Source organism: Pecten maximus, chromosome 19, assembly GCF_902652985.1.
Source record: "Pecten maximus chromosome 19, xPecMax1.1, whole genome shotgun sequence".
NCBI classification, from domain to species: Eukaryota; Metazoa; Mollusca; class Bivalvia; order Pectinida; family Pectinidae; genus Pecten; species Pecten maximus.
This window is the reverse complement of record NC_047033.1, coordinates 5441098-5463034: the sequence shown is the minus strand read 5'-3', so window position 1 is coordinate 5463034 and position 21937 is coordinate 5441098. Positions and strand designations below refer to the sequence as shown.

The following is a 21937-nucleotide window of genomic DNA, read 5'->3' as shown; positions in this document are numbered from 1 at the left end:
TTAATGAACAATCAAGGTCATTTTGAGGCCGGATCCCCTTGTAGTAGTCGGTGACTACCTAACTGAACAACATACGGGAGACCCGATCTAGAGCAATAAGGGCAAAGTGGATTGTCCAAGGAGACAAACACGACAATACAGACCTGCCCGTTTTCCAACTTCCTGAGAAACACAAACCGACATGGGCAGGCATCGTTGAACTATACACCTCCGACCTTCACCTTAGGTTACGTGAAGTTGGCATATACAAATAACATTTGCTAGCATTGTTAATACCGTTGGTATATGTCATCAAGGCAATGTCAAGTAACGTATTGTATTAAAGATAATTTTCGCATTCGATGTACCTTTTTTGGCATTGATCAACATTGGGATTTTAATTACACAAACATTTGATCGGCATGTAAAAAAGAAAACCATGATTGTAGGTAAGCATTTAGTCATTATGGTCAGTATCGCCACTTTGTTATTTTCACGGCCTGTGGCAGTTTAACGCATTGCTATGTACATCTTGTGAACGCAAATGTACTTCAACTTAATATAAGACGGCAAGTATTTACCCAAAATCCTGATGTAAATAGTAAAACATATTCTCATGTCGATCAATGCCAAAAAAGTACTTAATCTTTAAATAAGTTTACATCTGTTTAGTATCGGATCATCTTTTGGTGTACTGTTGCAGTGCAAAGCTTCTATTATCTGGTTAAGACGCAAAAGTTGATCCCCCTGTCTTTGAATCCTGATGCAAACTCCTTTCAATGTAACCTGATGGTTCATTTCTGTTACCAGTTCCTATTATGCAAATGACGTCGCTCTTAATTACATAATTGTGGGATCGCCAGATTTTGATTGACAGGTCAGTTCGACCAATCGCGTGACGCGTTACAAATAACTTCGGCGACACATGAAACCGCCGCCATTTTGCCCGTCACTGTCGGACTTTTCTGAAGTGTCACAACAATGGTGAAAAGATGCTGCTGGGGTACCTGTAACACGGACAGCAGGTTCCCCGACCGTCTGGAAGGTGGGGTGACATTTATACCATTTCCTAAACCCGGCAGGAGTTTGGAAAAATGCAAAGAATGGATAAGACTGTGTGGCAGACCACAATCACAACTGAACGAAGAAATCTTGCGTGAGCGTAGTAAAGCCAAACACCTGTTTGTCTGTTCTAAGGGAATATTGATATTTCAATGTCATATCCTCTTTATATAAATGATAATGTAGTAACTACTTTAGATGACTGCCATGCTCACAGAAATAGGTCGTATGTAGCGTATGCGTACATGTGTGTGTGTGTGTGTGGGGGGGGGGGGGGGGGGGGGGGGGGGGGGGGGGGGATGTACGATACCATACGAATTGTAAAGTATTTCTACCGAGTGTTTGAACATGTTTAGCACAGTGCATGTTTCTATAAGAAAAAATCAGGCACAGGGACATGCGTACGCTTGAATCACAAGGACATGTCTAGTCATAGGTAATAGGTAGCATAGGTAATTCTGACTATTTTTTAATATTAGCTGTTGTTTACATTTTATGACTGTATATATATCCTATTTAAAGATTTATTTTAAAGGCTAAAGCAGTTCAGCTCTATGATTTAATAACAACTAACTCTGGCATGAATTCATTTCAATAACAGAAATATTTGTCAGACATACCGGCACTTGTCCAATCTATAGATCTATCAAAATGAATTACTTTTAGATGGTAATGACACCTGAGACAGCATACATGTATTTAAAAAAAAAAACAACCAGTAAATGAAATAAAATCCCTCTCTGCATGCACCTTACACATAACGTACCACAAAAATATAACTATTTATTATAATATATTATACTATTTTAATAAAATGACTTTTACCCGTGCCTTTACTGGGAATCAAATTTTGTATTTTTTTTTTCATTTACAGTATCTTCATTTTCTTATTGTAGCATTTTGTTGATGGGAAGCCATCTGATTTGTATCCAAATCCAAGGTCTGCACTTCCCTATGACAGGATAACACCAAGCAGAAAGAGACCAATGCCAAGACCTGATTTGACAAAAAGTACCAAACGAAAAATTCTGGATATCGTGGACGAAAACGATAAGTTAGTAATGTTGATTATTTCTATTTAAAAAAAAATTAAAACACATACATTTATAAACATAGTTATTCTACATTCTTTTGTATCAAAACAATTATACAGATCAGGCCTTAATTGAAAAATTGTTTGTTTTGTTTTTTTTTCAAACCTGAGCTATGTTTTTTTCAGTGGGTAGGTAAAAAAAAATATTTGTATATGGTTCAGGGCCCACATGAGGCATTTTGGCAGGTAGTGTTAAAACACAATATTTGAATTTCACCTTAGTCTGGGTGGGAAAATGGAACAAACCTGGCACATCCTCAAATGAACCTATCTGTTAGTTAATAGGACATGGTACATATATAACAAAATCAAAATATTGACACTTCCACACACTTTGGAGACACTCTGGACAAGGTGATTCATTTTAATATGTTGCTATGAATTCAACACAATATGTAACTCCAAATAAAAACAAATACTTGTATTTAATATCTTTATTTTGATTACAGCATCGAAATGGAGAGCATTGTGGTGCCATCTGAAGTGCAATTAGACATGCAGAAAGATGACAATTTGCTTATGAAAGGTAACTGTTTACAATACCCCATATTTTACTTTGCAAAATAGGGTTTGAAATGGTCAACATAAAAATGGGTCAGTTTTTCCACCAGAGTTTTCATGGTTTCCTTATGTGAAAGGATTCTGTCAATGTTGAAGTCCTGTTTTGTGTAAGTTACAAAGTCACAAAATTGGGCACCTGTGACCAAAAGCTGCCCTTGCACTTGGAACCAGTGCATATGCATATTAGATAATTCATATTTCCCTCCATTTTTTTCTAAGAAGAATTTGTTGCTGTTGTACATGCATCTTCGATTGTCATGTCTCTCACAGAATATGGGCACTTGATTTCAACTAATCCAGTAACCATTTTGTCACAGACAATTGCATCTGGGGTAGCTCCTATAAAGGGTAGCTTGGGGTTTATCACAAGGCCAATATCATGGATATGGTTGCCACTTTGTTTGATGTACATTTGTTTGGCTATTAGTTCATTTGCCTTTCCATAAGATGTTGGAGCTGATGTAAAACTTCGCTCCTGAAAAGTGCTCATGAAAGCATCATTTATAATTTTTTTTCGAAGCATTATCCTACCAAAGTTTGATGCAGTGATTCTTTTCTTTCTCTCTGTGAACCACAGTTGTGTATCTGACTGAGAGCGAGTTGACTTTTCAATATCCTGTGCCTCTGTTTGGGTTAATGATACATCCCCCCATACTGGTGTTGGTGCTGGTACATCAATACAGCTGGGTAGCTCCTTAGGAAATGCTATATCTCCACATTTGTCAGAATTTACCTCCCTTGGTTGAGTGACAGGTTGTATAAGGGGAGCCTGAAATTATAAGGGAAGTCTGCCTGATATTATACAAACTAAAATTAATGTGATCATCACAACACAAATATGTTAAATTGAATAATAAATTAATAATATTATGGATGATATAAGTATTTCATTGAAATAAGAGAAGATACACTGTAATTAAATCAATAATTTAAAGAAAATACTTTTAATTTTTGTCGTTTGATGTATATTATCCTCTCTTATCTTTGATTGAACAGTTGTTATCTGTGTAATATTTGCTATATGTACATAGCAAAAATTGCTATTAGTTTGTGTTTGTATTTTAAACAGATATTTCCTATTTTTCAGAAGCACAACCTTTAGACCTACTGGCTCTGGCTGCTGAAAACAGAAGATTAGACCAGGAGCATGCCAAACTTATATCAAACAACGCACGTTTAAGTGAAGGTTATTCCAAAATGATACTTCAATATGAACAGTTATGTCGAAAGACAACTTCCCATGAGGTACAGGGGGATTCCAAGGCCATGTTCAGCTGTAATAATTTGAAACCATCAGATTACCAGTACTACACCGGATTTTCCAGTGACAGATTTCACAATTTGGTCAAGTTTTTTATCCCATCAGAAGAAGAGCCATTTACATTTACAAAAACAGTGAGTGGAACAAAAAATATTTCTTTGGAAGACCAGCTTCTTCTTGTGCTGATGAAGTTACGACAAAATTTTGATTTTGTACATTTAAGTAACCTATTCATGTTTTCTTCTCAGGCTTGCAGCACAATATTTTCCAATTGGATTAATTACATGTTTTTCAAACTTGGTTCACTTGTGATTTGGCCCAAAAGAGAGGGGATAGTGAGGAATATGCCATCGAAGTACAAAGAGGATTTCCCTGACACGATTGTTATCATCGATGGAACAGAACTCAAAATTCAAAAACCAAGTGCATTAAATCGACAGAGTCAGTGCTACTCGGACTATAAATCCTGTACGACCTTGAAAGCTCTAGTTGTTGTTGATCCCAGAGGATCGGTTATCTTTGCCTTAATGCTTTTTTCTGGATCTATTTCGGATAAAGTTTTAACCAAAGAAAGTGGTTTTCTTAACCTTCTGACAGACCTCATTGAGCAACAGAAAATAAACAGAGGGGATGGTATCATGGCTGACAAGGGTTTCCTTATTGAGGATGAACTGAAGGAACTTGGACTCAAGTTAAATATTCCACCATTTGCTTCAAGTGGAGCACAGATGAAGCCAGGGGATGTTTCAAAAACTATAAGAATTGCAAAACACAGAGTTCATGTGGAAAGAGCTATTGCACGTATCAAGCAATTTAAAATTTTGTCTGACAAAATAAGCCTATCTTTATTTGGCTGTATAAACCAAGTTTGGTTAGTTTGTAGTTTGTTGACAAACTTCATGCCATATTTAATACAAGACTGATCTTTTTTGTAGTGTGCCTTGTTCCATTGATACCTCTTTTAGTATACAGTCTAAAATATTTCATGTATTTTATGTTATGCATGGGATATATTGGTTTGGTTTATTTTATTTTACCTAATACAGCCAGGGTCATTTAAGAATGAGCTGGAGTACCCAGAGGAAAACGACCAACCTTCCATCCTAAGGTCACTTCCAGGCAGTTGCCACAGGGTTTCGAACTTGCAACCCAGAGGTGAAGGGCCAGTGATAAAATGTCATGATCAGGACACCTTAACCCCTTGGCCTCCACGGCCCATTATGCATGTGAAAGATATTTGGTATGATGTTTAAAATCCCTAGAAAATCAAGTGTTTAACCTTATAAATAATAGTTATAAAACAATTACATTTGAATATCATGCAGCATACATACATGATAGCTTAGAGCTGAACCGATGAACTGGGGGCCTAATGGGGTATTAACTGTACTTGTGTCACTTCCATTTTCCACCAAGTATGAAATGGGGCTGTTGCTGAGACTCTTTAAATGAGCAATATCGGATGTCGTCAGGGGCATTTTCCTGCAATGTTAATATATGTGATAAATGATATTTAGGTTGAATTCTCTCAACTGTATATTCACATGTTAAACTTCTGCAGTTTAATTGATGAAATTGAAATATGTACATGAATGTATAAACAACAAAATTAACCAATTTGTCAATCAAAACCTCAAAGGAAGTTCCACTACACTCTGTGTGTTACAAATAAATTAAACGATATATTGAATGGTGCGACTCATCCTACCAAAGGAATATGTATCCCAAAGAGTATCATACTATGTATACCTATTGTCAACAAAAGAGGCAATAACTGGTTTCCTTTTCCGATTCATATTGAGTGGTCTGGATATGACCATCTGCGACACAGGCTCTGGCTTTATTTTATGTCCTCTCGGTTTATCCCACTGCTGTGGTAAACTTGTTGATGAAGGCTGAGAGGGAACTTCTTTCAATCCAGCGATTTTCCACTCTTCATTTATAACTATCACAGCAAGAATGTGTGCACACTGTCCAGATATTCTGTAAATATTAGTTTTCAATTATTGATCTCTTGCAAACATATCGATGGCAATTGCAGTTGATTGTATTAATATTGACTTTTAAATACATTCTGCTGTTATAAAAATGTACAGTAATTAAATTAGTTTAAAAAAAAACCCAAGATTGATCATATAAATCGATTTGTAATTTGAATCAAATTTTTATTTTAAAATGTCCTTTAATTTAGTGCCATAATTATTGAGTTACTGAAGTATGTCCACACATATATATATATACATACCCATTCTTTAATGTTTAAAAATCTGTTTAACAGCTGCATGCATGTTAATATCAGGAACATCAAAATACGTAAAAAAAATCAACTGCTGGAAATGAAAATTTTACTTGTAGAAAATGTAATGTTGTTTCTGATAGGTAAAAGGAATAATCTTGGTTGTGTAGATGGACTGGACTGGGATGATCAGGATTAATTACCAGGTAGCTCAGTCATTAGTGTGTCTGGTAATTATAAGAGTACCGGCTGTCCCAGGTTTGAATCCTTTTTTCATTTGATATCTAATTAGGCCGTCGTAGGATGTTAAAAACCTGATAGCCATACATATTGTAGTCGCTATCATGATATGTGTAATGTAGCCTATTTAGGGCCTATACATCGGTACAATATGTTTTGACATATTCCATCATTGCTTTTAAATCATTTCATTTTAAACGATATGCATGCACCATTGCAACACGAATTTGATTTTATGATTTAAAAAGAAATATTTTGTGCAAGGACCCCATAACTTGTTTTAACAGCTTTGGCTTCCATTGGATATTGTAGTGAAAATCCAGGGAGAGCGAGCTGTTTTCTCAACAATGTTTTGAAACTTTTTTTCTACTTTGATAGATCTACTGATAGGCCTAATTTGGTTACATTGTTACAGTACTAGTCATCACATCAACTCTACTGTCAATAAGGCAAACAGAACATTCCCTTCTGGAATCAATTTATCTACTTTGTTGATATCGATCTGTGATATATATTAATATGCTATGTGTACTAAACTGTAGGCCTAATTATTCTGAATTTTAATGTCTGTATTCATGTTGTTTTCACAATTTTTAATTAAAATGATTTTTTCTTAATTTACACTTAATATTGTTCTATTTTCACTGGATCAGAAGGGGAGATGCAGTGCCATTTCTATTGCATTTGTGACTCCACTAACGTCATGCATATTTCTGCTGCTTTCGCCGCTAATTGTTACACATTTGATGTAGCTACCTCTTGCAAAAGAAATGGCCTTTTGTTTCTGTCGCAAGGTAGGAGTATAAGGCAGGTATGCCGCAGAAACGTCGTCGGGTATGTCGCCGAAAGCGGTCTTGCCCGCCATATTTGTTTACGTTTGATGACGGGCCTTTCCTACTTGACAACCGTCGTTAAGGTGGGCGTGGTTAACTTTGATCTGGCGATCCCACAATTGCAATAATTGCATTTTGTATTTCCACGGTTACAGCTATCACAGTAATTCGTTTAAATGTGGACTTTTTTCTCCTTAATGTGATTTCTTTTAATAAACGGAAGAACAAGACAAATGTTAGAAATCTCGGAATGCTATTTTTCCTTGTTGTTGCTTTAAAGTCGTCTAAACAAGAACTTACCAAAATATTGGACTTTGTTCATTACATATTAAAGAATATAGAATATAATCATCAACATCTTACTGGCGTAACAATGGGAACAGGGTGCATTTCTCTGTTGGTCGATTTATTATCTTGTTTTCATACGAGGCTGATTACATTAAAGAGCTTATCAGGCGGCATTCAGGGACCTTTTAAAGGACTTTATTTTTACCCATAGGTATACTGCTTGTGTACTTTGTTTGAACAATTAAAAAATGTTAACCATGTTGATCGGATGTCATCTAAGAATTTTGAAATCGCGAACACTACAGACTCAATACCATCAGCCGATTACCTCGATCTTAACTTATAACGTAACCAGCAGGGGCTGCTTACCAATAGGCTGTATGATAAACAAACCGTGATGTTTTCGATTTCCAGTTGTTAACTTTCCATGTCTAGATAGTAACACCTCAGCTTCCCTTACATGCGGTGTTTACATGACTCGATGTTCAATGACTTGTTCCCATTATCAAGAATTTCGTGATATATTTCGGCTACAGACAGCAAAATAAACACAAATTCGAGATACAGCTTGTTGAAGATCACTGGAAAGTGTCACATCACGATCTCATTTGGAAATAGTCTATTTCTTTGTGCGACATGGCGTCAGACGATGTAATCGATCCTTGCATGGTTATATGCCTAGTTGTCTCGTTGAAAAAATCTTAGTTTTCAGTTTGAAAAAGTAACTTAACTTGGATTTGACCGAGATTTGTATTGTGGCTGTCTGCGTTGATACAGAAGACGCTTAGTCTTCCGGACCACCACGTCTTTATTCTGTACTAGTTCAAGGCTATCCATGTAAATCTACAGGTTTTTTTGTTTTTGTTTTGATTTTGTTTTTGTTTTTTGCTGTTTTTTTCTTCTTTTTTTTTTCGTTTGGGAGCTGGAATTACGGTTTCTTTATTATAAGTATTTTGCTTAATCGAGCATGTCATGATGCTCTTGTGTGCAATTTGATGTTTGTCAGCAAAGCTCTGTCATATAAATCTTTACCTACGTCAGAGAAAATAAAAAAAGATGCGTTTGCTACATCAGATTTATTCTTCGAGTAGCTTAGATTAAGTTGATCTATCATTCCATAATGAATAATCTGCATGTTCGATGACAAAACCACACCTTATGTTTATCGCATGCTAAGTTAATTCTTGTTTTATCATAAAAGCTATCAGAACGAATAAGAACATTTGATTTCAAGACTCTGTTACAGGCAGAACTCGCCTTTCACCTGCCTCGGAAATATACATCCCTGATTCGTACACATCACAGTACATGTCAATATTGTGTATTTCTTTATTTAGTTTCCGAATATCAGTATCTAATTTAAGTTTGCTTATAACAGAGAAGCCCATTGATTTAAGAATTATATTATGCTCCAATGGCATAGAAAATGAAGGATGAAGGAAACACCTGATTAGGTCGCCGCCATTACACAATCTTTTCCGAATACAGAGTTTTACTCTGCATACCTTTTAACCAATCCAGAACATATAATTGAATACAGACATATTTGTTTACATTTGTTTTTAATGATAAATGACAGAAAAATAACACTCAGGTATATAAAACACATTGCAACACATATTGTCAATCTCACACATTTGGTCAAAATAACAACACATAAGATATAGCCTCATTAGAAAAAAAATATGATGAAGTTTTCAAATGTTTTCGAAAGTGAGTGACACAAATCATATGTTGTAATAGAAATCTACAATAGTTTGTAAGCAATACTAGAAATATGAGGTAATATTAGACATGAAATAAGTTATAAAATGTCTATGTACATTGTTTATTATCCTATTTACAGATACATATTTTCATTAATAGTTTAGCTAGTTTTATCTACTACCAGACGCTAGGGAAACATTTAGGAGAACTTTTTTCCATGCCGATACAGGTAATACTAAGCTACATGTATTAAATATATGGCTTTGTATAAACAAATGAGTACCTAAGCAATCCCGGGGGGAAATACCAATATAAAGCATGTATGCCTTTTTTTTAACGAGAACTTGTAACTTGTCAAATAGCCGATAAGACATTTTAGCTTAAGATATACACTATTCGTCAATGGCTTACGTTTAAACTTGACTATGAAGTGATTATATTTAAGGAGGGTTTGATGTGACTGATGTCATAGTTAGAAACAAGTATCACATTATTAGAATCTCCATTGGATACTGTCGTCACGTGCGGTTTGGATAACAGATGTCCGTCCTCCGTTGCTACGGGAAACCACATTGGCAATGTTCCGCTGTAAATCCGCTGATCCTTTTGATGGGTCTTCCCACATGGACGGCACTCCGGGTGAATTCGGAATACTTGGAAGGGCAACAGCCGGTACAGGAGCGGGAGGAATATCAAGTCGTCGGTTAGCCCCGGCTAATGTCGCCTGTGGTCGTGAGTTTACGCGAGTGTTAGGGATGATCGAGGGTGGAGCTGCCTCGGCGATCAAGTTTGCGGCTACCATGGTGTTCATTGCATCTGAACCATCTGACATGACGTCATTGACAGTGTCTACAACATTTCCTGCGACGTCACTCATAGTGTCGACCGTATTTTCTACCACGTCACTAATGACATCCTGCACGTTTCCTGCTACGTCACTCACACTGTCTGCCATATTTCCAGCCACATCGCTGACAGCCTCTATCGTATTTTCGACTCCATCCTGAATGTTGTCGATGACATCGCCCGCCCCATCAGTGAAAGTATCGACCGCGTCGCCCACAACCTCGTTAACATTTTCGACCGCATCGCTGATGCCATCGCCCAAATCATCGACAATATCGTCAGTGTTTGCAGATATACCGCCAATTCCTATATCACCAACATCCATATCAATGCCTTCTAGAACGTTTTCCAACATATCATCAGCAGTGTCGTCAAACTTATCATCTTTCACACGGATCTCTGGCAAGTCAAACCCATCATCTCTATCTCTACTGTCGTCGCCTGTGTCATCTCTGTCGCCCCTTTTCCTTTTCTGTTTATCATCTTCGTCACTGCTATCACTGCTATCACTGCTGCTGTCATCGCTGTCTTTACTAGAATCGTCGCTGTCATCACTGCTGTCGCTACTATCACTACTATCGCTGTCACTACTATCACTATCGCTGCTATCGTCATCGTCGCTGCTGTCGCTGCTGCTACTGTCATCGCTGCTGTCATCATCATTTCTCACAACACCATCGTCCTCATCATACTGGACTCTCTTTGATATAACCGAGTCGTCGACGTTGTAATCTATAAACAAAGACATATACATAATAACATACATCGATGGGTATGTTGCTTGGGAAGTATTTCTATTTTTTTTCTTTTCTTCATTTTGCATAGCGGTATTATTCCACACCCGGGTATATCTATGTAATATCACGTACCAATTTCACATCATGACTAGTCTAAATATATAGAATACCGATCAGGACAGATTAAAACACTAATTGTATAATCACTTCATTCCTTGGCAATTCTACGCAGACATTGTCGTCATGTACTCACTACAAATCAGGAAAAATCCAACCATAAATCAGATACTCACTTCCAACCACAAAATGTCCATACATATATAATGTACTCATTACATATCGGGGCAATTCTAAGTATACGTCCAAACATACACCAGGTATTCACTACACATCATGTACTCACTACACATCAGGTACTCACTACACATAATGTACTCACTACACATCAGGTACTCACTACACATCAGGTACTCACTACACATCAGGTACTCACTACACATCAGGTACCCACTACACATCAGGTACTCACTACACATCAGGTACTCACTACACATCAGGTACTCACTACACATAATGTACTCACTACACATCAGGTACTCACTACACATCAGGTACTCACTACACATCAGGTACTCACTACACATCAGGTACTCACTACACATCAGGTACTCACGACACTTCAGGTACTCACTACACATCAGGTACTCACTACACATCAGGTACTCACTACACATCAGGTACTCACTACACATCAGGTACTCACTACACATCAGGTACTCACTACACATCAGGGTACTCACTACACATCAGGTACTCACTACACATCAGGTACTCACTACACATCAGGTACTCACTACACATCAGGTACTCACTACACATCAGGTACTCACTACACATCAGGTACTCACTACACATCAGGTACTCACTACACATCAGGTACTCACTACACATCAGGTACTCACTACACATCAGGTACTCACTACACATCAGGTACTCACTACACATCAGGTACTCACTACACATCAGGTACTCACTACACATCAGGTACTCACTACACATCAGGTACTCACTACACATCAGGTACTCACTACACATCAGGTACTCACTACACATCAGGTACTCACTACACATCAGGTACTCACTACACATCAGGTACTCACTACACACCAGGTACTCACTACACATCAGGTACTCACTACACATCAGGTACTCACTACACATCAGGTACTCACTACACATCAGGTACTCACTACACATCAGGTACTCACTACACATCAGGTACTCACTACACATCAGGTACTCACTACACATCAGGTACTCACTACACATCAGGTACTCACTACACATCAGGTACTCACTACACATCAGGTACTCACTACACATCAGGTACTCACTACACATCAGGTACTTACTATACATCAGGTACTCACTACACATCAGGTACTCACTACACATCAGGTACTCACTACACATCAGGTACTCACTACACATCGGGTACTCACTACACATCAGGTACTCACTACACATCGGGTACTCACTACACATCGGGTACTCAATACACATCGGGTACTCACTACACATCAGGTACTCACTATACATAAGGTACTCACTACACTTCAGGTACTCACTACACATTCAGGTACTCACTACACATCAGGTACTCACTACACATCAGGTACTCACTACACATCAGGTACTCTCTACACTTCAGGTACTCACTACACATCAGGTACTCACTACACATCAGGTACTCACTACACATCAGGTACTCACTACATATCAGGTACTCACTACACATCAGGGTACTCACTACACATCAGGTACTCACTACACATCAGGTACTCACCACACATCAGGTACTCACTACACATCAGGTACTCACTACACATCAGGTACTCACTACACATCAGGTACTCACTACACATCGGGTACTCACTACACATCAGGTACTCACTACACATCAGGTACTCACTACACATCAGGTACTCACTACACATCGGGTACTCACTACACATCAGGTACTCACTACCCATCAGGTACTCACTACACATAATGTACTCACTACACATAATGTACTCACTACACATCAGGTACTCACTACACATCAGGTACTCACTACACATCAGGTACTCACTACACATCAGGTACTCACTACACATCAGGTACTCACTATACATCAGGTACTCACTATACATCAGGTACCCACTACACATCAGGTACTCACTAAACATCAGGTACTTACTACACATAAGGTATTCACTACACTTCTGGTACTCACTACACATCAGGTACTCACTACACATCAGGTACTCTCTACACATCAGGTACTCACTACACATCAGGTACTCACTACACATCATGTACTCACTACACATCAGGTACTCACTACACATCAGGTACCCACTACACATCATGTACTCACTACACATCAGGTACTCACTACACACCAGGTACTCACTACACATCAGGTACTCACTACACATCGGGTACTCACTATACATCAGGTTCTCACTACACATCAGGTACTCACTACACATCAGGTACTCACTACACATCAGGTACTCACTACACATCAGTTACTCACTACACATCAGGTACTCACTACACATCAGGTACTCACTACACATCAGGTACTCACCACACATCAGGTAATCACTATACATCGGGTACTCACTACACATCAGGTACTCACTACACATCAGGTACTCACTACACATCAGGTACTCACTACACACCAGGTACTCACTACACATCAGGTACTCACTACACACCAGGTACTCACTACACATCAGGTACTCACTACACACCAGGTACTCACTACACATCAGGTACTCACTACACATCAGGTACTCACTACACATCAGGTACTCACCACACATCAGGTAATCACCACACATCAGGTACTCACTACACGTCAGGTACTCACTACACATCAGGTACTCACTACACATCAGGTACTCACTACACACCAGGTACTCACTACACATCAGGTACTCACTACACATCAGGTACTCACTACACACCAGGTACACACTACATATCAAGCATCACTTCACATCAGAACATCACCAAACATGTGTATTTTTGTCCTTTCTACCATATCTTGATACCCATGTAGCTAGGTACTATAGGGTTAACTACTTAGTGTAGTATAATTATATATGGGTACTCCTTTTGAGGGAGAAAAGTCCAAAACAAGACATATCACCCCTTTCATTTTCCCAATAGGCAAATAGACAAATAAACATAAACAGAATTGTAAAGGTTTGGAACACTTTAGAGAGACGTAAAGTATGTGTGTTCAGGTCAGACGCTACATGTATCACTGCTATAACTACATTTTGTATGTATCATTGTGATTTTTACCTACCATCGTCTTCAAACATTCCATCACCATCAAAGACGAGCACGTCGCTGTGGAATTCCATGGCATCAATCTTGCCATCACCTATCGGACAAAATATTCACGATAATTATTCAACAATGAATAAACATATTCACGATAATTATTCAACAATGAATACACATTACCCAGCGGACATAATATTGACGATAATTATTCAATGATGAATAAACATCACCTAGCGGACCAAAAAAAATACGATAATTATTCAGCGATGGATTAACATCTGAATCAAACGCAGAGAGGATAGTGATGGAGAACATTTTGGCGCTGTGTTGATCATAGTCACGGCAAGGCTTTGTACTCTGTGTCAGATTGGTTGCAATTCAATCACAGAAATGAAATTGAATTTAAAATGCTATTCTTACATGTACAAACGAACATTCAAGGTCATGTATGAAAATAAAGCACGTATTTATTTAAGAAAGCAGAGTTTAGTATAAGTAACTGTAAATATAACAATTAACCGCTTGTTATATTGTATTTATTGTCAATATAAATGCAATCTGGATGACAGATAAATTCTTAAATAATTACCAACACCATGAAATCACTCAAATTAATAAACGTTACTTGGTAGACAAAGCAATAAAGATCATCACTTAACGATGAATACAAATTAAAACATTATCTATCAGGCAATGCTATTCAAATTCATTAATTACATACTTACGAAATAACGGACAAAATAATAGAGATCATGACAGCTATACATTTTTTTCGTATTTTCAGCAAATAGTGATGGATTTTTTTTGTCTATTTCTTCTTGTATATCCATAAAATATGTTGTATCAAATCAAATGTATTCCAATACTTTGCAAACACATGAAAATACATAAGCGTCACGGACTAAACTAAAAAGGGTACACTATATAGCTGTCACTCATTGCAACAAAATAGTTACTAACAATATTACTTACTGTCTCTATCGACCTCACTGAATGCCGAGCGGATGTGAAATGATTTGGGGTCATGGCCCAAGCTGCGTGCAAATTCTGGCAGACTGATTCCTTTGTCATCGTTGATATCGTAAAATTTGAACTTTTTAGGGATCGGGGTAATGTGTATGTAATTTCTCTGAAAAGAAAAAGAAAAAAAAACGCGTATTAAAATCATAATAATTCTGTTTGTTCTGAATATAATGGATCATACGAGCCTTTCAACATCCATGTCGGGGGAAAGACTTCGGTAATTGATGAAAACGTAGCTTAGACTTAAAGTATACGCTGATGGTCTGATAGAAACCAACCGGAAATGGAAGTAGAATTATAATTTCGACATGCTTGATAAGCACTTTGGCTAATTTTCAATCCATTTAAAACTCATGAATTCCAGTATTGTGTGAGTGGTTAAAAATGAGATCACAGATTCAACACCAATATTGAAGAGAAACAGAAATCATATTTAGAAATAAACAAAATGTTGATATGTTAAAGGAAAAAACGAAATATTTATAAGAAAACCATTTGTAAGAGAACATGTTTTCTTAAAATATCTTTTCTTCCAATCAATTTTTTTAGTACAAAATATATATAGATACGGAAACGGTTATGAATACGTTAAGTGGCATGCATCATGTGACATGTATTGACAATGTTATCGTGATTGTCCTGAAATAGTTTCGCCCACAAATAGATTATGAACATCACTGGTCTGACATGTCCGGACATATCAATGCATACGTATATATCACATATTTACCGCTATTACGACCACGAGCCAAGACGTATACACTACGTTATACGCTGATTAAATACATTAGCGTGACAATAACTATGTCCAGGCAATGTCCATTTCACGACAGGCGGCGCTAACAACTGTCAATCAAATGGGTGGTTAACCTATTGGCGTCACGGTAATCGAATATATCATGAACTGTAGTATTCGTTGTATAACACACTGGTATTTTGTCTTCTACAGGGGAATAAAAATCAACAATATCAGTTAGAAACAAGAATTGAGCATCCTGATGGTATGTATTCAATATGCCGCCTTACTCATTATCATAAATTATTAACGGATGCTTATTTGAGTATTGCAACAAGATACACAGCTGCAAGCTCGTAAACCCAATGCAGGAACCCTGTGTCATATCGTACTCAACCTTACTGACGCCATTCATGAACATTACTATCCAGTTTCATATACCGTTTCAATTACAGTTTTTTTTACTTGTCGTGATTCTACTTGACGATTTACCGATTATGTTTCACATACAGTTTTTCGCATGTCGTGTTTCACATACCATGGTTCTCATACTATATTTCACCTACTGATTTTCACGTACCCGTGTTTCACATGTCAAGTTTCATATTCCATGCTTCACCTTTCGAGTTTCACCGATCGTGTTTCACATGTCAAGTTTCATATTCCATGCTTCACCTTTCGATTTTCACCGATCGTGTTTCACTTGTCAAGTTTCATATTCCATGTTTCACCTAACTATTTTTACCTTACCTGTTTCACATATCGTATTTTTCATGCTGTATTTCATCTAACGTTTCACCTAATTAGTGACAACTATACCATATCTGTTTGATTGACTTACATATTGTAGGAAAATCTCAACTCTTACAGTTCAGGGCTCTATATATATTATTTGTTACAGTTTAATGAGATAAAATCGAACTCGGATAACCCGAAACGTGAAGGCGACCCCAAGAATAGTTAAGTCGGATGGATAGAAACTCGGCTCGAAAGACAATGAACAGAAAGGTTTTCAGAAAAATAATCTGTCGTACGTGTAAAGACACCTAGTGATTGTCTTTCTATCTACATTGAAAGATCACACAGCGTTTACGTTGTGTCTCACAAAAATGCTAAAATGGAACCCAGAATACAGAGATATACTTCATTTTGATTGCGTATACGGCAGTGTGCCCGCAGTTGGCAACGAACATTTCCTATGGATATAGTTTACTAAGCTGAAGAATGGAGACATGTAAATATTTATATATATATGTAGACCTAACTTACAGCAAGGAACAAAAAATAATAGCATCCAAATGAGTATCGCTTATAAGACCGTAACATACATATGATATACAGAAGTGGAAAAGACAGGGTGTCTTGAGATGATGTTATAAATTATTGTTTAACTATTGATTATCAACAATATAACTATATATAATTTTTAACGTCTGGAGGGTGGTTATATAGTAATTCATCGACTACTCTTTAGCGGCGTAGCATTTTAAACTTATGTTGGACGTTTTCATTTACATATAGGGTATTTTACAATTGTGTCAAATCACTTGTAAGTTGCCAGTATTTGGTTCAGGGAAATAAGCACGTCATCTGTCATACGATAATCACAACATATCCTTCAGATTCACCAGAGAGGTATTTCCCTCGCTTGACCGTCTTCGCTGATTTATTTGTTTAACCATTTAATTCGCTTTTAGGATACCATACATTATTACTCAATATCTTGTGTTATATTGTTGAACTTCTTATATCACAATTACTACGATACACCATAATTTACGATTTTTATATTTTTCACAATTCTTACATTTTTGGTTCTGACATGGAAAATGTACAGGAATTAAGCAACTAACATCTGCTGACACTGATATTCAAACAACAATCATTTTTACTTGGACACACGGAGAAAAAAACACACGAGACAGTTATCTTACCCCAGATGACTTGGTATCCCTCTTGCTTCGTTTTTTCAGCACTTTCCCGCGGATTTTTAAGCACGAGAATCCGCACGTATAATCATCGACTCCATGCCTCGTTTTCACCTCTCGGCAGCTCCTTATACACGTGGTGTGGGGAGTCTTTGTCAATACATTCGTAAGAGGTATGGACATCGAAGAAACGAAACTGACCACAGACATAAAAGCCAAACATATCAATGAAAAATCCATATTCATTCTGTGTTATATTAACAAAAAGTTATATTTCGTTAATATCAAAAATGTGGTTGTTTCGGAAATACGAGTCCGGATGAAATTTGTAGCTGGAAATAACCGATAGAAAGCCTTCCACGTCTTTCACGTTTTACGTCTAGTTCAGACAATTCAATACTGAGAAATAATGTCCTTTTCACCGTGACTGTTCGATGGTGGCGACACCTGTATCTAATGACAAACCAACGATTGCCCCAGTGCCTTTTGTGTTATTCCTGACCACAATATGGCATTGTCGTGTAAAACAACTGTTACTGAAGTATGGTGGGTAGTCCTTATTTATGAACATAATTTCTGCATTAATAGCGACAACAAATGTGTCAACCAATCATTGGCGGTACTACTTATACACGTCATTGGTTCAGGTATTGGGATGTATGTTTATTGCTACGTCACCGCTTTACCGAGACACAAGGGCATCGCACTCAATACACCTATAAATGTAGAAAGGGGATGTGGTCTACTGGTTTACAACCACGGTTACAAATAAAACATTCTGACCGTGATTGGTACGGATCTGCGGCTTGGTGTTATATTTCTTTTGTAACATATACATTTATATGGACTGATTGGCGTTGAGTAAGTATATCCTTGACGTTGAATTTGACCAGACATCTGTTAAATAAAAGTAGGTCTTTCTTTATTCAGAATCGTTGAAAATCATCCTCAGAAATAAAACTCAACAATCAGTGTTAACAAACCAAGAAAGCGTATCGTTTACATTGTACCTGCAAATATTGAATGAAAATAAAAGATTTGACCTAATTTGGCACTACGTTTTTTTTTTCCATTGACAACAGGGGCGTTGCCTAGTTTGAATGCCGATGCAAACACAGGTACCTAGCACATGAACGTCTGACCTACGGTCAATATATATGGACTGTGAATTTGTGCCAAGTCTCTGTGGATGTAAAATATATCTTTTTGTCGTTTTTACTATGTAACCCGTTCACCGAAATAATCGTTTCCCTATTGTATCAGTTCCTTTATTTCTACAAGAAACTTTAAGTCAGTTCTGCCGTTGGAAGCCAGTATCATGACCATATACAATGTACCTTCGGCAAGAAGCCAATGATTGTGTTTTGGAGGTGGAGGAAAGCCGGAGTATCCGGAGAAACACTACCGGCCTACGGTAAGTACCTGGCTACTGCCGCACGTATAGGTGCTGGGGAAAATGGAACATTTATTCAAGGAAATCTGCTACAACGTATATCGTTGCCCTTTGCTGCAATTTGCTATATTAAGACAACAAAACTTAAGCCATTGAAAAACCTTTCGTAAAGTAGCGGCGACGAGTTGGAAAGGATCCCGAGTGTGTGAAATACTACATCTTAAAGTATTCGTATTTTGTTTTTAAAACATGTTGAAGATGTACTTTCTTTCTATAATCCTTATTTATGTGTAACTGTTTTGTTTTATATACAATCAGAGAACGAAAATAGTATTTCAAAACTGTTTTCTGGAGTAATTGAGAAAACATTAATGAGGATACACGGCAAAAATGTGGCGAGCTCACTTGACAGGACCGACGAGGAAATGTACTCTTCACACTCATATTAACCAATCTATTATCTAGACCTGCTCATATGGTCAAAGACCTTCATAGGGAAATGAAATATAGCAAAACAATTCATGTTTATTGTATTTTATTAATAAGACAAATAGGCCTGAATCAATACCATAGGACACATACATTTATATGTTGAACATTCAAGGACCGTGTTAGGAACTCCCTTTTGCCAGTCGCCTGGAACACATCCATTTGATTTTCTTAGACAAACAGGATGTCAGTAGACTGAAACTGTCTGTGTTACATTATATTTAGGTAGAAATGACAGATATGTCTAAATGACAGATGCAGGAATATCAATGGAATTTTAATGGTATTTTAGGAACAATCCGGCTTATGTTTCAAATCAATACCTTATTTTCTTATATGAATTTGCAACAATAATCAGTGTGCACATTTGACTCGGTGACAGTCCGCGCCGCCGTCTGTGTATTAAGAGACGGACAACAGACGGACAAAAAGTCTTTATTATCCCCTATATCAGTTTAAATAGAGACGGACAACAGACGGACTAAAAGTCTTTATTATCTCCTATATCAGTTTATATAGAGACGGACGACGGATGGACAAAGAACTCTTCATTTTCCCCTATATCAGTTTATATAGGGACGGGTAACGGACGGACAAAACACTCTTTTATGTCTCCAACTCTGTTCATAAAGGGACGGACGACGGACGGACAAATAACTCTTCATTGTCCCCTTAATCAGTTTATAAAGAGGCGGACATCAGACGGAAAAGGAAATGCTAATTGTCTGCAATTTAATTCTAGTTTTTCGAGATTATAAACCAAAATCACAGCGATTGTTATACGATGCTTCATATACTTTTATCTATATATCATTACGAGTAGCGGATCTTTTCATCAAATGTAAAAAGTATCTCTAATCAAATACATCACCTAAACATAACGCCATTTTGAAGATAGCGAGTATGCCATTCATAAAGATTATACAAAATTTCAAAAGTGTTACTTATCACCAGACAAAATAACTACAAAAAAATTCAAATTATAGAAAAAAATAAACATGACTTTCAGACTTGATTTTTGTCTTTATTCGTCTCGCTTCATTATGTATGACCCTGGATGTTAATAGGACGTTAAACAAAAACAAACCAAAATCATTATGTATAATACTGTAAACGTGTTTTTTTCGTGAGGTTTAACACTGTGATTTCGAGAGGTAGACTATACATGTGGGGCTATTTCCGCGGGGTTTAATTTTGCGATTGCGAGAGGTAATCTGTACACGAAGGGCTATTTCCGCGGGTTTAATTTCGCGATATCGAGAGAGTTAACTATATACATGTGGGGCTATTTCCGTGGGGTTTAATTTCGCGATTTCGATAGTTTAACTATGTAAACGTGTGGGGTTACGTATTTACGCGGGGTTTAATTTCGCGCGATTTCGAGAGGTTAAGTTTAAATGTGGGGGTTATTTTCGCGGGGTTTATTTTTGCGATTTCGATCGTTTAACTATATACGTGTGGGCTATTTCCGTCGAGTTTCATTTCGCGATTTTGAGAGGTTAATCATACATGTAGGGGCTATTTCCGCGATTTTGTTTTTAATCGTCTATTCCATAAATCCTACATACTTCACATCGAGCGGGGCAATTTTGCGTCCTGTTTAGCGTAGGATTCCCTCGCGTGAATTCTGACGTTCACATTATCAGTGTTAGGTGCTTTACACAACTACAGATAATTCCATCTTCACTCACTCTGTTAATGGTTTTCTATTGGAATAATTCATATTTTCTTTGACTTTAAACATATTTTATTGCCAATTTGATTGTGACAAAGGATTAGGCACAGGTTTTTTCATGTAACGCTGTCTTTGAAGATATGTATTTATTTTTCCTAATGAAAACTTATGACATGCTACTTTGGTATATAAAACGACGTAATACATTATAAGATTAACCAGAATCTTCCGGAAATTCTACCGTTTATGATCTACAATAATGTATCTGTCCTTGTGGTTCCGCGTGTCCCCATAATTACTGCGTATTAATAGTTCGTCCAGGTGTATCGGTCAGATCTGAGTCATAAGTCATAAGTGACAAGTCCGCTGGTCAATAACTGACCGGTGTCGTGTGCGACGGATTGGACACAACGAACCCCGATTCCAGCGAATGGTCAACTTTTAATGCCTTTTAACGAGTGACATAGGACTGTAAGTCATACCAATTGTTACGGTTTCC

General features: G+C 37.3%; 2 protein-coding genes across 2 annotated transcripts; one reads left to right on the top strand and one right to left on the bottom strand.

Annotated features, from left to right (window-relative positions):
• Window positions 1-1907: 1907 nt before the first annotated feature.
• Window positions 1908-5167, top strand: LOC117317976. The gene is made up of 3 exons (XM_033872947.1): window positions 1908-2095; window positions 2584-2660; window positions 3783-5167. The coding sequence occupies exons 1-3, from the start codon at window positions 2028-2030 to the stop codon at window positions 4877-4879; spliced, it is 1242 nt and encodes a 413-aa protein (XP_033728838.1). The 5' UTR covers window positions 1908-2027; the 3' UTR covers window positions 4880-5167.
• Window positions 5168-9096: 3929 nt separating this feature from the next.
• LOC117317606 (acidic repeat-containing protein-like) lies at window positions 9097-18408 on the bottom strand. Its single transcript, XM_033872455.1, has 4 exons — window positions 17888-18408; window positions 15167-15323; window positions 14214-14291; window positions 9097-10838 (listed from the first exon to the last, which is right to left on the bottom strand). Exons 1-4 carry the CDS (start codon window positions 18125-18127, stop codon window positions 9754-9756), a joined length of 1560 nt encoding a protein of 519 aa, XP_033728346.1. The 5' UTR covers window positions 18128-18408; the 3' UTR covers window positions 9097-9753.
• Window positions 18409-21937: the final 3529 nt, after the last annotated feature.

Bases quoted from the DNA above. Each gene is read 5' to 3' on its own strand.
- LOC117317606 (XM_033872455.1), bottom strand. From the start codon at position 18,127: ATGAATATGGATTTTTCATTGATATGTTTGGCTTTTATGTCTGTGGTC. The intron at 14,292-15,166 runs GTAAGTAATATT...TTTGTCCGATAG, and splicing joins CAGTGAGGTCGATAGAGACA to GTGATGGCAAGATTGATGCC. The intron at 10,839-14,213 runs GTAGGTAAAAAT...CTTTGTTTATAG, and splicing joins TGGAATGTTTGAAGACGATG to ATTACAACGTCGACGACTCG.
- LOC117317976 (XM_033872947.1), top strand. From the start codon at position 2,028: ATGCCAAGACCTGATTTGACAAAAAGTACCAAACGAAAAATTCTGGAT. The intron at 2,096-2,583 runs GTTAGTAATGTT...TTTTGATTACAG, and splicing joins ATCGTGGACGAAAACGATAA to CATCGAAATGGAGAGCATTG. The intron at 2,661-3,782 runs GTAACTGTTTAC...CCTATTTTTCAG, and splicing joins TGACAATTTGCTTATGAAAG to AAGCACAACCTTTAGACCTA.